This window comes from Typopeltis vanoorti, chromosome 19, assembly GCF_054136105.1.
Source record: "Typopeltis vanoorti isolate ZY-2024b chromosome 19, IOZ_Tvanoo_1.0, whole genome shotgun sequence".
Lineage (NCBI taxonomy): Eukaryota > Metazoa > Arthropoda > Arachnida > Uropygi > Thelyphonidae > Typopeltis > Typopeltis vanoorti.
In genome coordinates, this window is record NC_143567.1 from 59733531 (window position 1) to 59749489 (window position 15959).

General features: G+C 36.5%; 1 protein-coding gene across 2 annotated transcripts in view; it reads left to right on the forward strand.

Annotated features, from left to right (window-relative positions):
- Positions 1 to 8758: 8758 nt before the first annotated feature.
- The window catches only part of LOC150096154 (cystatin-B-like), a 35639-nt gene continuing 28438 nt past the window's right edge, over positions 8759 to 15959 (forward strand). The window contains exon 1 of one of the 2 annotated variants that reach the window (XM_090409666.1): positions 8759 to 9138. In XM_090409666.1, coding sequence (XP_090265792.1) covers positions 9073 to 9138 — 66 coding nt within the window. In that variant the 5' untranslated portion in view covers positions 8759 to 9072. The remainder of the gene's footprint in view (positions 9139 to 15959) is intronic. The other variant, XM_090409665.1, reaches the window with a different exon arrangement.

Sequence of the window (15959 nt, forward strand, 5' to 3'; positions counted from 1 at the left end):
TTTATCCATGGACTGTTGTCTGTTCAGTGTTGGAAGTTCATAGAATGTACTGCAGTTACCAGCCAACGAAGAACAAAAGACGTCGCCATTTTAAAAGTCGCACTGCAGTCGCTAACAGGAAGAAAGGCTAAAGGTCACCGAGACAGCGAAGTTCAAGCAAAATGAGCTGTAACAAATGCAATAAGCCATTAAGCGATGAAGGGGACAGGCCGCATTGTTCCGGATGTAACAAAAAAAAACAACTTCCACTGTTCAGGGATCTCAGAAAGCACGTGGAAAGCAAAAGGAGCAGTGAAACGGACCGAATGGCGATGTAAACAGTGCCGTGAGAAAACGAAGAACAAAGACCAGACACCAAAGAAAAGTAACGACGTATATTAAGGTAAGCCGCTTCCGGATCTTAAAATTACAGATAACTTTGATTCATTTAAACTCATGGTGAAAGACTTATTCAATGCACATATGGAACAAATTAACAAAAAATTCGAGGAGTAATAGCATTACATACAGTTCAATAACGAGACCTCTGAAAAAATGTTAGGAACCGTGTGAGAAATAAAGATGAAATTAACGGTAGCGATAGAAACGCAAGAAACACTTCTTCTTCTTCTGCAGCTTCTCCCACTTAAGTGGGATCACTGTTTATAATGAGTCTCCTCCACATCTTCTTGTCTTGGGCTGTCACCACATCCAAGTTCTTCATCCTCAAGTCATCTTCTACCAGCTCCTTCCATCTCTTCTTTGGCCGCCCACGCTTCTGCCTTCCTTGCACATCCATCCGCATGACCCTTCTTCCCACATATTCGTCCTCCCTCCTCATCACATGACCAAACCATCTCAACCTTGCCTCCTGTATTTTTGCTCCTAAGTTCGTAACTTTCACTGTTCCCCTGACATAGTCATTTCTCAGACGATCCTTTCTGGTCATACCGCACATCCACCTAAGCATTCTCATCTCTGCTACTTCCATCCTGCTGATGTTATTTTTCCTCCGGGCCACAGTTTCTATAGCATATGTCATAGCTAGCCTCACTACTGTCCTATAGATTTTGCCTTTCAGATTGATCGGCACCCTCTTATTGCATAACACTCCAGTCATCTCCCTCCAGTTCCTCCAACCTGCTTGTATCCCACTTCCTTCTCAGCTCCTCCATCTTCTTCCACTGTTGAACCTAAGTATCTAAAGTCTTTCACCTTCCTGATGACATTTTCTTCCAGCTCCAGATCTGTCTCCTGTCCGCCGCCCACTGTGCAACACATATACTCTGTCTTACTTCTGCTCAGTCTCATACCTCTCTCTTCCAGTACTTTTCTCCATCTTTCCAGTTTAGTTCCCACCTTCTCTTAAATCTGCACACTGCAAGATGTCATCTGCATACAACTTTGTCCAAGGCGCATCTTCTCTCATCTCCTCTGTTACCACCTTCATCACATGGCTACACTCAACGAATTAGTAACCCGAAAAAAGAAAACCTCAGCACAAGATTTTATTGTAAATAGCTTATCAGGACACAAACCAAGAGGAACTAGCAGACTCATTCAACTATGCTTTCACAAACAACATCACACAACTCAAAAAAGACAAACTACCAACGATCAACAAAAAACTACCGACACAAAGTCAACAACAAACGATGTATTTTCCACCCATAACAAAACAGGAACTGAAAGAAGCAATCCTACAACTAAAACCAAAGACCACTCCAGGAATAGACAAAATAAGACACACAGACCTTATAACACACTTTGAACAAATAAATCCAATATTTTTGAAACTCGCTCGTGAACATAATATTCGACACAGGCATTATTCCACAACAACTAAAAACTGCAGTACTTACGCCAATATACAAACACGGCAAAAGAAACGATACTCAGAGCTACAGACCAATAGCTACACTACCAGTCATCTCAAAAATTCTAGAAAAAATAACACACACCAGACTACAGAACTATTTACAGAAGTACAACATCATCTCACAAAACCAATACGGCTTTCAGAAAACAAAAAGCACCATTTCTTTATTAGAAGACATCGCCGACACGATAAACAAAGCTCTCGACAAAAACAAGTACGCCGTCCTTATACTGCTGGAGACCTAACCAAAGCATTTGACACAATTGAACATGACATACTACTCACCAAACTATACTCAATAGGTATAAGAGGAACACTGCATACATGGTTCAAGAACTACCTCTCAAACAGAACAGAAGTAACAAAAATAGGTACATGTCACAGTCGGAGTATCCAAGTAAAACACGGTGTACCTCAAGGTGCCATATTATCACCCACTCTATTCAACATATACATTTACGATGTTCATAACATATCCATAAGGAGTCAAATATTTCAATATGCAGATGACACTGCACTACTAGCAATCCCCACAGACATTAACACGGCTCTCTGCAAAGCACAACAAGACCTAAACGAAATCACAACATAATTCCTCCAAAACGCAATTCTAATCAACACAAATAATACACAACCCAAGAATCATACGCCCCGCATCACTATCGATACATTGTCACACATACCGCTGCAATAACAACAAAAATACCTGCCAATGTTCCGAAATCAAACCTGTAACACACCCAAAATACCTCGGTCTCCATATATAGATTGCCACCTTAAATGGACAAAACATATAGAATACCTAAACACCAAACTCCGGATCATCGCAGCAAAACTCTTCCAAGTTAAAGACATTATTCCATCCAACACAAAAAAAACTCCTATATCACGGTATCTGCGAATCCCTACTCAGATACGGAATAACAGTTTATGTAAATACACCAAACAGCCACCTAACAAAATTAGAAACACTACACAGGAAAATCGTGTCAACAGTGATCTGGACACTTCACACGCAAAAACCAATATCCGACAAGAACATGGCGACACACAGAATTCTGAGCATTAAAAACCTGAAACACTACATGACATTAACAAGGAATTACTTTAACATCACCTATCGAAATAACAGAGACACATATCGTATAACACGACCTACAACGACTCTCTACATCCCCACACCCTTCAACAGCTCATACGGTTCTTTTGTGAGATAACATCAATACCCACGCAACTCAACAACCTGCCAAGAAAGTTAAAACACGTAGATAACTACAGAACATTAAAAAACGAACTCTGTAAAATATACCAACAAAGTTAAGAAACCATTAACACTAATATACACATCACAAATCACTAGCATCCAATGCCTAAATCCCATACATAAACAGTAGCAACAACACAAATAGTGAAGGCTAATCGCACTCTCTTCATAAAAGCCAACCCAAGCTTCGAAGTAGGTGGGATTAACTCGTCTCACTCATCTACAAATAATCCTTATAAGCAAATACAGAAATTTTTATGTAGAATCACTCTTTCTCAAACTTAAAAAAATAAAAATAAAAATAAAATAAAAAATTATACAAAAAATTCTGTATAATCTTCATTGTTAATATTAGAAGAACATGTGTCGTAAATACATAATATAAAGGCAAAAAAAGTATTATTAAAAATTTTAATTGAAATCCAATGTAGAAACTGCAGCACTTTCTTCTGAACTCTGTAAAATTATAAGTTGATATGTCACTCAAGATGCTTATTGTATGTATAAATATTTTAGCAATCAATAAAAATTATTATATTGAAAGAGAAAAAAAAATTATTATTATTATTATTATTTCCAAACATCAGCCTACTTCCAACACAGCAATCAAATCAATAAAAAAGATGAAAAAAATACATATATCTAACCGGTATCATCCTCAGATAAGCTCATTAAAAAGCTTCGAGGATGCAAGCTGAGAGATTACATCTCAACTGAGATTAACAGAAAGGGGGGAAAAAGAATTATTTATTACATTGAAGGTGCTCTAGTTACAGTAGTTAAAAACATTAAAAAGCAAAAATTTTAAATATATATGACTTACTGTTATACTATAAATGCTGTTAAAAAATGTAACCTTATCCAATTGCAAACTATAAATTTACCATCCATAGTAACTATTATTAACGCGTTTTAGAATACAAAAAACGGAAAAATTTGTATCAAATTCAACCGTAAAAAATATATATAAGTAATATGTAAATATATGTAAAGAAGATGATAAATAAAATGCTAATATTAAAAAAATATTATTATTAAGACCCTGTGTAGCTCGATAGAAGTAGCATTTGTACTTTGTCGCACTTGACCGCGCGACAAAATGTTCGCTAGCCGCCGACCAGAGGAACATTTTCTAAGCGTTTTCTCGACCGGTTCCTGACTTAGTCCATCTCTGGCATGAGCTAGGTTTTTTCTCCCAGAAACTCGGGTTTTACGTCCCGTAAACTCAAGAAAATCGCCGTCCAACCCACACTATTTTCAGACATTAAAAATACTGTGTTAGGGTTAGGGACCACGGGATGGCGGCACTTGCTAGCAGCCTTCTTCGCTGTGCACCGATTAATTAGTCTTGGGCCAGCTATCTCTGATTCGCTACCAGTAGAGATTGAACTGCCCACTCAGTCTCCAAAAGTTAGATATGGCTAGAACGGTCTCGCCATAAGGGGAAAAAGGCGTTAGCTGATTTTCTTTTGAGTATTATTATTATTATTATGGATAAAACAATTGAAAAAAAAGCAAAACCAGTACTAATTTGAGGAACCTTTCCAATTTAAATTAATTAGTAAAAACATAATCTAAAGTAATATATTAAACACTAAATTATTTATTTCACATTTACATAAAGAATAATTTTATGTGGCCTTTGTCGCTCAGTGGATGTGGCGTTTGCACCATACGGCGCTTAACCGCATAAAAGAAGACTTAATTTCGAGTTTAGTCAGTGACTAAACTCGAAATTAAGTCAACTTATACATTTTTTTCCAATATTCTATTTAAGAGACTTTGTCCCTATGTAGAGAATGTTATTGGCGATTATCAGTGTGGATTCCGTGAAGGAAGATCCACAAATGATCAGATTTTTCACATACACCAATACTTGAAAAATGTAATGAATTTGGAATTGAAACACACCACCTTTTCATAGATTTTAGAACTGCATGTGATAGCATAGAACTAGCTAACTTATTTATTGCAATAGAGGAACTACAGATCCCACGTAAACGTATTGCTTTAGTTAAAGCTACAATGAGAAATACTCATTGTCAGATCAAAATTCAGAACATGTTGTCTGATCCAATATATATAAAAAAGATGTTCGACAAGGAGATGGCTTAGCTTGCTTACTGTTTAACATAGCACTTCAAGAGGTTTTCAGAGATGTTGGCATTAATACAAGGAGAACTACAGCCTACTGTATAAATCAGTACAAATGATGGCATATGCAGACGATATAGATATTATAGGAAAGACAAGAAAAGCAATGGAAGAAACTGTCATCTCAGTTTAGAAAAGGCAGCAAAGGAGATGAATTTGCAGATTAACCAAGAAAAAACAAAGTATATGCCAGTAACTAGAAAGATTTGTGATAATAAGCCTTCTGAAATCAAAATTGGTTCCTATAAATTTGAAATTGTACATAGTTTTATATACTTGCGATCAGAAGTTAATTGTAAAAATGATATTAGTACTGAGATTCAGAGACGTGTTCTTTCTACAAATAGATGTTTTTGTGGACTTAAGAAACACCTAAGTCACATCTGATCTCAAGAAAAACAGAGATAATGATGTACAAAGCACGTGTAAGACCAATGTTAACCTATGCCTCTGAAAACTGGGTATTATCAATAGCAAATGAAAGATTGCTAGGTCTGTTTGAAAGAAGAGTCCTCGTATATATTTTTGGAGTGGTAATAGAACGGTGTGTCGAGGAAAAGATATAATCATGAAGTATACAGATTATTTAATGAGCCAGACATCATTAAGTGCATAAAAATAAATAGATTATGTTGGGCTGGACACATTATATGCATAGATAATAATAGAATAGTTAAGATGTTTATTGCTAAGCCAGAGGGAAAAAGAAAAACGAAAAGAAGAAAAAAGACCTAAATTAAGATGGGAAGATGGAGTGATGCAAGATATTAAGTTTTAGGAGTCAAAAATTGGAGGAGTTTGCCATTAAATAAGGAAGGCTGGCAGAAGTTTCTGAAGAAGGCCAGGGCCCACGTAGGGCCATCTCTCTCTCTCTCTCTCTCTCTCTGTGTGTGTGTGTGTGTGTGTGTGTGTGTGTGTGTGTGTGTGTGTGTGTGTGTGTGTGTGTGTGTGTGTCTCCAGGTTCTGAGATGAGGAGTTGGTTAATGTCTCTAAGACATGAAGAAACTTCCCTTAAAAATTAAGGGGGATTGGGGGATTGATTTGGCCCACAACTTCTCTCACACCTTCTGTTAACTATTCCACTCATTTTCAGAACTTGAGGCACAATAGGATCATTTGATCATTTTCCCATTCACTTGCCTCAAGAATGCCTGCACACAAACACAGAAGTACATGCCACTACAGTTCCCTAAAAATGCTGCTTTCCCCAACTCATTACTTTCAAACTTCCCTGAACAATACAAGATAATTCAAATCCATTCAAATGCAAATCATCAGCCATGTATAAATCCTTTCATTCATTTTCACACATCTTCTCAAGTCGTCTCTATTATATCATGACAGTTGACCTGCATTATTTAGTCTTTCACTATTATTTCCTTGTGCCAGCAAACTCTCATATTTTCTTGCATACTATACTTGTTGCCTGCTAAAATAATCATCACTTTCACTTTCCCTCTCTGCATCATAAAAGTTTCAATAACATCCTTAATTTTTTAAAACTTCAAGGAAACACGATTTCATCATACTCTCCTCAAGCATCCGTGATGGTATTGGGTTTTCATAAAATTCTCTTATACCTCCTTTTTTTCCCTTCACATCTTTCTCTTTTTTTGCTTTTCTGTCATACTTGCCAGGTATTTTTCTCATATGTTGTCCTGAAGGATTCCATGTAAGTGCGCTATCTTTTTCATTAAAATGTCGCTATTCTCCTTATATTTCACTGGTTCTTTGGTGTTATCACTCATATCGGATTCAACGTCACTCGCTTCCACCACTTTACTCTCAACAACCTCCCAGACATTTTCATTTTTTCATCCTTTGTTATTCAGCTTGCTACTCTAGCTTGCTCGCTTTCAAAACACTTCCTACACACGTGCTCATCGGTCTCGCTCTCTCTTCTTACAAATCTTTCACCCTTCACAAAGAAACATCACATACTCCTGTGAACAAAATCTCGCATTTTGAATTGGCTGACCATTGTTCTACTTTACATGAGTGCCATAACGAACAACACATATAATACAAGTAATAGGGTGTTTTTTCTTCTTTTTCTTAATAACTATACAAGGAATTCTAAGAAATAAACAATCAAACACCTCATAAAAAAACAATAAGCTACTAAAAATCAATCCAATATCACCAATTATTTTCAAACTATGACTTTTTCATCCCTAAATATTACTGCTGCGATCAACTCCATTCATATATATTTAAATATACAATAAATATTATTCGCTTCCTTGGGTGCCTTTAAAAATCATTCATGGTCTTGGACTAGATATCTCTGATTGACCAATTGTGAAAACGATTTCCTCCCCTCCCCCATCTCCGAAAAAGCTAGATTATTATTATTATTATAAAAAAAAATCAGTTAACACCTGTTATTCCCGTACAGGTAGTAGGCGAGGCTGTTTTAGCCCATCTAACTTTTGGAGACTGAGTGGACAGTTCAATCTCCACTGGTAGCTAATCAGACATAGCTGGCTGAAGGCTGTCACTAATTTAAGCAGCCACAGTGAAGAGAAGGCTTAACATGTATTATGGTTAGGGACCGTCTTGTGGTCCCTAACCATAACACAATATTTTTAATGTCTGAAATAGTGTAGATTCTATGGTCAATATTCTTGAGTTTGAAAATTGATCACGAGTGGGTCCCTAACCATAACACAATATTTTTAATGTCTGAAATAGTGTTGATTCTACGGTCAATTTTCTTGAGTTTACGGGACGAAAATTCCGAGTTTTCAGGAGAAAAAATCCGCTTGCCCTCTTCAGAGATCGACTAACTCGGAAACCGATTGAGAAAAGACTTAGTAAAAGTTCCTCTAGTCAGTGACTAAAATTGAACGCTCTTTTTGCGACGCTCTTTTTGCGTGATCTAGTGACGTTGCTGGCACAGGCCACTGTGGTTCACAGTCGGATGGGATTATTATTATTAGCCTGTGTAGCTCAGTGGATGTCGCGTTTGCACACCACGGCGCTTGGCCGCGCGAAGGAAGACTTTCGAGTCTAGTCGGCGACTAGAGGAAAATTTTCTAAGCCTTTTTTCGACCGGTTCCCGAGTTAGTCGATCTCTGGCACGGGCAAGCGGGTTTTTTCTCCCTGAAACTAGGGTTTTCGTTCCGTAAACTCAAGAAAATCGACCGTAGAACCCACATTATTTCACCTGTAGAGCCGTCTCTCTTCACTGCGTGCCGCTTAATTAGTGATAGCCTTGGGCCAGCTATCTCTGATTGGGTATCAGTTGAGATTGAAATGCCCACTCAGTCTCCAAAAAGTTAGATAAGGCTAAAAATGGCCTCGCTTACTCCCTGTATATATGGGAATAAAAAGGGTTAGCTGATTATTATTATTATTATTATTATTATTATTATTATTGAATCTCCAAAGAGTCCTAAGACTCATCGAGGAAACGTATATCCTCCGCACAACGCCATCTATCTACTGCCACTAACAGTACTTTTTTTTTCAAATTGTAAGTACTCTCTTGGCCGATTTGCCTCTATTTATATAATATACTCTATAATAAAACAAATAATATGCGTGATGTTGAGCCATAATGGAAAAATATTTTTATTTACAATATTCAACGTCAGTATGAAGAGAGTTATTCTGCACTGTCTTCCAATATTATGAGGCCATACAAACTGATAAACTAATCCTAAACAATCACGTGTGCTCGTTGTTGGAAGACGCACGTCACTTGTCTTATGACTAATAGTCTACAAGTTTCTCACCTAATTTCTAATTGATTTCATTTTTTGTACTACCGTTATATACTGTAATATTAACGATGCTCGGAGGAATTAGTAAAGAAGTTCGTGACGCTGATGATACAGTCAAGGGGATTTGTGAAAAGGTAAATTTAATTTTTTACTCTCCTTAGTATTTGGTAGAGATGTTCTAAACATTAAAGTAGTATAAATATAATTCAACTTAGGATAAAAACTACTTATGCCTGATATCGTGTTTACAGAAAGCAAACTTCGTTTTTACGTTTTTTTTTCTTTTTTTTAAACTGTGAAATAACTATGAAATTTAAAGCAATCTCCGGGAGCTCATTCTTTAATGCATAATTTTCAACAGGACTTGGGGGAAAGGGGCGGGGGAAGTGCAGCAGATGTAAGATAACTATCCCCTGAATTTTGGAATACCGAAATGTCATTGTTTATTTACTTTTAATATTTTCCCAGGCCTTAACGGAGTCAAAAGGCTTCAGAATGCTCTTCGGACTGCGATTCCGTTCATATAACTGCCTGGACACATTCACTGTTGGCGAATTTGCATATATATATATATATATATATATATATATATATATACACATACTTTTCAGCCTTTATAAGCCTTATATATAGTTTCCACATGACTCCTTATTTTCATATCACCTATTACCCTATGTAATATTTTCCCAACATCTATTCTAATGCCACATCTCGCTAAGCTTGCAAATGGTCATGTAAATCAGTGCTTCCCAAACTGTGGGCTGCGACCTCCCTTGGGGGCTGTAGGTTTTGTTGAGGGGGCGGGGGCGTGAAATAATGAAAACAAATTCAAAATGTTTTAAGACTAAGTAGATTTTTTAATCTTAAAAGAAATGTATTTAATTTTTATTTATTTATTTTTTGTTATTTTTTAATATTTTAATGAAATAAAAAATCACACATTGGTGCAGGTTCACAAATTTTGCTTCCTGCGTATTTCGGCACTTAATGAATTTAGTAAATATATGCTTATTCATATAAGTTTCATTTCAAAGCAGAAATCTAAGAATTGCAGTTTCAAATATTTCACCTGATATTGACTTTTTGTGTAGCAGTATTGAAACATATCCATCACATTAAATTGTTATTAAACTTCTTTTATGTTTTTAATTATAATTTCAATGCAAATGTACAATAACAATATATCTATATAAAAATATGAGATAATGTGCCATGTCAAATGTGTATGTAAGATGCTAAAAATGTAATATTTGCATTTGATTTTTCCAATATTCGCTGTGTATGTTTTGTATTGAATATAAATACAATAAATATTATAATAATATATCTCTCTATTACGATTTTTTTTCGAGGGGGTCCGTGAAATATTTTAATTTTTCCAAAGGGGAGCCCTGGCATCTAGAAGTTTGGGAAGCACTGATGTAGATGACCAAATCTGTGTACAGAAATTTAAATGTGGTTGATTAGTGCCTTATTACAGTGGACTATCACCTATGTTCACAACTTTTGTAGCATGTTTCTTGAACTAGAGCTCCTATCCACAATCGTAATTCTTTTCTGTCTCAGCCTTCTGAAAAAAAGTTCCACCATATCATCTGACTTGGGCACTTTCATTTCACTGTTGCCAAGGCACTTGACTTGGCAACAGTGAAATGAAATCCTGATTCCAGCTTATTCACTCCTTGTAGCAATGTCCTACCAGAGCTCCTATAGCATTGGCTTCAATTTCTCATCTGCAAAGAATTGTATCATTGTATCAAAATAGCCGTTTGGCTTTTCATCTTAGTAAAATTGTATCATTGATTGGTTCAGAAAACAAGTGCCAGCACTGAACTCTGTGGTACAGTACTTATCACTATCCTATTTTGAGTCATTCCATCATACTTGCCTCACTGGCTTCTCTTAGTTCTTATTCTTATATCTAAGCTATCATATACTCTTGGATATCCCAATATCCAAGCGCTCAAATCATTAATCCATCTCTCTCTCACTAGCTCTCAGTTTCAACAGTAATTTGTCAAATGGCTTTACATTATCTCGAAAAATTACCATATATGGATCTCTTCTGTCCAAAATGATATTAGAAAATGCAAGCTGCTGAAAGAAGACCACCCAGGACTTCTGTTCTCAGTTAATCCTATTTTATATTCTATCTTTAATTGGAAATAATTCTCATTTTCATAATTCTCATCTTACTGCCTGAATTTTTTTTTCTCTCAACAATGAATCTACTCAATTTCATGCTGCCACTCTCATTCAAATTATTATTATTACAGGTATCTCCATGGAGTAAGTAGACTCATCGCAGGAGACACAAACTAGCAAAACAATATCTGTCATATTCTTGAATTCATTTACAGATGAATAACTCGCAACTGAGTCTGGCAATGAATTCCACTCATTCACCACCCTCCAGGTGAAAAACCTCGTTCTCACACCCTTGTTAACCACACTTTTCTTTAATTTCCAGGGATGACCTCTTGTTCTTCCATCGCTAGCACACAGCTGAAAAATTTCCCCTGCATCAATCAAAACCTTTTAGTAATTTAAATGTCTCTATCATATCCCCTCTTTTCTGCCTATCAATTAACCTCTTCAATCCATAAGCTCTCAATCTATCAATGTAAGGAGCATTTTTTTACATCACTCACCAACTTAGTCACTCTCCTCTGAACCCTCTCCACAACCTCCTCATCTCCAAGGAATCCAGGCGACCAGACCTGAGCACAGTAATCTAAATGTGGAGGTATCAACGCTTTATAAAGGGGGAATTATAACCTCTTTATGTTCCTCAATAACCATGTAATCCTATGTGTAATCTTGGACGCCTTGGCAATGTGTCCCCTGAACTTCATCTCCCTATCCACCAACACCCCTAAATCTCTAGCCTCATCAACTCTTGGAGTACCGTTCCATCAATGTAGTACACAGCCGGTAATCTTTTAATCCCAAAATGCATAACCTTACACTTTTCTACATTGAACTGACATCCATTACCCTTTGCCCATTTTGCCAGCTTATATAAATCATCCTGCAAACTTGCAACATCAGCTTGATTTTTTATTGCGCTACTCAACTTTGCATCATCAGCAAACAACTGAATATCTCCCCTCAAGCCATTTCCTATATCATTTATGTACAAATTAAACAACAATGGCCCAAGCACAGAGCCCTGAGGCACACCACTGGTCACCTGCCTCATCCTGGACTCTTCTTTTCCATACACCACTTTCTGGTATCTCTCCCTGAGCCATTCTCCTATCCATATCATCAGTTTATATTCATTCCCATCTGCTCCAATTTGTGTAACAGTGTTCCATGGGGTATCCTGTAAAGCCTTAGCAATATCCAGAAGTACCACTGTGTAGCCATTTCCTTTGTCCAACTCAGATGTCATTCTATTATAAAAAGTAAATAGATTGCTAAGGCAGGATCTACCTTTAACAAAACCATGTTGACCTCTATAGAGTATCATATCCTGATCCACCCATTCTTGAATTTTGTCTTTAACCAACTTTTCCAATACTTTTACCACCACTCCCGAGATGGTGAATGGTCTGTAATTAACTACCGCAGTTTTAGAGCCACCTTTATGCAAAGGAACTACTTTGCCTTCCTTCCACTCCCTAGGGACCATACCAGAGTTCAAACTTAAGTTAAATAACCAAGTAAGAGGCGTTGACAATTTCTTTGCACATTCACGCAACACCCGAGCTGATATTCCATCTAAACCTACAGCAGTGTTTGCATTTAAATTTTGCAATATATTAAATACCTCTGATTTCTTAACTTCAGTTCTCACATTAGTTATTGCTACAGGTACAGAGATATCGTCACTTGAATGATAGACTTTTGAAAAGTGATCACTCAGTAACTCGACTATTACATCTGAATTTGTCACCTCAATACCATCTGCACCCACTAAAGTTATCCTTCCGAAGTCATTCTTCCTTTTACTTGCCACATAGCAGAAGAACTCTTTGGGATTACCATTGATCTCATTGACTAAGGTCTTCTCATAATCTGATTTAGCTTTTCTTACTATGCTGGTAACCTTCCTAGCTTGAGCCTTGTACTGCTCATGGGTGTACTGATCGCCTTTCTCCTTGTACATTCTCCATAACATTTTCTTTTTTGCAGATCAAGCATGACTACTCATCCATCTGATGCCTACCTTGTTTGTCTTCCTGACCATGGGGACGCAATCTGATATTGCTTTCCTCAGATACCTGCTGATTTTATCCCATGCACTGCTAACATCTTTCCCCTGCAATATGTTTTGCCATGGAATGGCTGCAAGCTCACCCCAAAGCTTGTTATAATTGCCTAACCTGTAGTTTCGTATATACCTCTTCTTAACAGAGTCCACAGATTTTGCAACCTCCCAAGTCAATACCACAAGATCGCTCTCACCAATTGGAGGTAACGAGGACACCTTACTTATGCATATATCCTCTGAACCAATGACCAGGTCCAACACTCTCACACCACGTGTCCCTTCAGTTATGTGTGATTTCAAGTAATTATCTAGCAGAAGATGTATGAACTCCATTTCCTTTTTGATATTTCCTCCTTCCAATTGATATCACCATAATTAAAATCCCCCATAATAATCACTAAACCTGCACTCATTGCACTAATTTGCTGATGCATGAATTCAATACCCCCCCCCCCCCCCTGTATCCCATGGCCTATAGCAGCAACCAACTGTATATTTGGTTCCGTTGGTCACTATTTTACACCAGACCGCCTCAAATGAACTCTCATTCACATGTCTATCATCTTGATATACTACTTTCTTTGGCTGCAACACATCAGCTATCATCAACAGTACTCCTCCCCCTGTTCTATCTTCTCTATTCTCCCTAAAAATACTGTACTCATCACATTCAATTCCAGTGACCACATCTTCTGCTGACAGCCAAGTTTCACTAATGCTTACAACTTTTGGTGAGATTGCACTGACTAATGTCAAAAATTCTTCTCTTTTATTTTGAATGCTTCTTGCATTGGTATACAAAAATTGCAAGATTCCCTTTAGTTCTTGTACCGGTTTAGAACTGATATACATGTCATTAATTTCAGTAGTCCCATACTAAAGTTTCTCTCTCTTACACTCATCCTTTTTCAATTTTAGTTTCCCTGCCCAATTACTTCAACTTGTTCAGAAAACAGTAACTTCTTCAATCGCTTATGACCCTTCATGTTCAAATGCAACCCATCTCTAGCATACAACTGTCTTTCTCCTTCAAGTACACTCCAGACACCAACAAATTCCAGACCTCTTTTTTTGCACATTCTTGCAATCATATCATTCATTATCATTGCTCGTCTACTCAGCACTGGCCCAAGCAAATTTTTGAGTGTGTACAAGATTCTTTTTCCGCCCTTCGGTCGAAAAAATATTTTTTTCCGCCCTTCGATTTCATATTTATATTATTTATTAATATATCAAATTTTTATATTAAAATATTAAATTACTAAATAAAAATTTCTGATTAATTTTGTTTCTTAAATAAAAATATTCTATTTATAAGAAAATCAAATTTTCTCAATAAAATTGGATCTAAATGTTTCTGTCCCTGGGATTATCAAAATAAAAATAATTATTTGCAGCTTATATAATTAGAATAAAATATAATTATCTTTATACATATGTATATATAAATGTAATATTTTTTAAATATATGATATATCCTATTTAATTATTATTTTTTTTAATTTTTAATTTTTTCTGCCTCCAGTATAATTGTAAGATAAACTCTTTGTAAGTTTTCCGCCTGCGGCATTTGCCCATTCCTCCCCTTCCTCGAGCCGGGCCTGCATCTACTTAACTCATAATTGTCAAAACGAGGCAGCACACACACACACACACACACACACACACACTATCCTCCCATTGGCACTTTCTTCTTCACAATATCTAACATCATCAACAAATTCCTGCCATGTACCCTCAAGGAGTGTACAGGATATGATAGTACTACATGAAAAATTTTTTACATCATTACTAACTTCCTATCTACAATTTTCCTAGAAATCAGTCTGTTACTTGTCAAGACTCCAACATTATCAGATCTTATATTTCTATCGTCTAAGGCACTTTGTACCTCATCAATCCACCTATATATTGGTCTTCCTTTGGGTTGTTTTCCTGCCAACCTGGCAGAGAACACTTGTTTTGCTAATCTTTCCTCGTCCATTTTGTTTAAATGACCATACAACCTGAGATTAGCTCTGCTAACGCATTCCTGGATGCTGACGATGTCAAGTTCTTTCCTAATATCCTCGTTTTTAATATGATATTGCCATTGATGCCATCCGTTCACACCTCTAATCTTTCTCAGGACTCTCATATCTGTGGTCACTAGTCTTTGATCAAGTGTTTTACTTCTGATCAGATCCATAAGTTAAAACTGGTTTGAACATTGTCTTGTATACAGCTAATTTAGTGTTCCGACTAATTTCTCTCTTATTCCATATGAATTTATTCAATTGACTTCGTACCATACCAACTTTGTTGATTCTGTTGTCTATTTCTATATTTAATTTATCATCTTCACTAAAAATTGTGTCTAAGTAGCTGAAATGTTTTACTTGTTCCACAGGTTCTCCATTCCCAACACAGTTGACATTTTCAATGATTCTGCCTATTTTCATTGTCTTTGTCTTTTTATTATTATTATTATTATTATTATTATTACTACTATTATTTGACACCTCCAGGGAGTCCAAAGACTCATCGAGGGAGAGTGTGCCAACAGCATCGAACGATTGGTCCCCTTCCAACTACTAACCGCACTCAAACTTACATAACTGAGCCATTAGTAGCAGAGGCTCGACCAGTTATCAATTTTAATACCACTTTCCTTCATAATGTGATCCATATAGATAATGAATAACAGAGGGGATAATGTACATCCTTGTCTGACACCAGATTTAACATTAAACCATC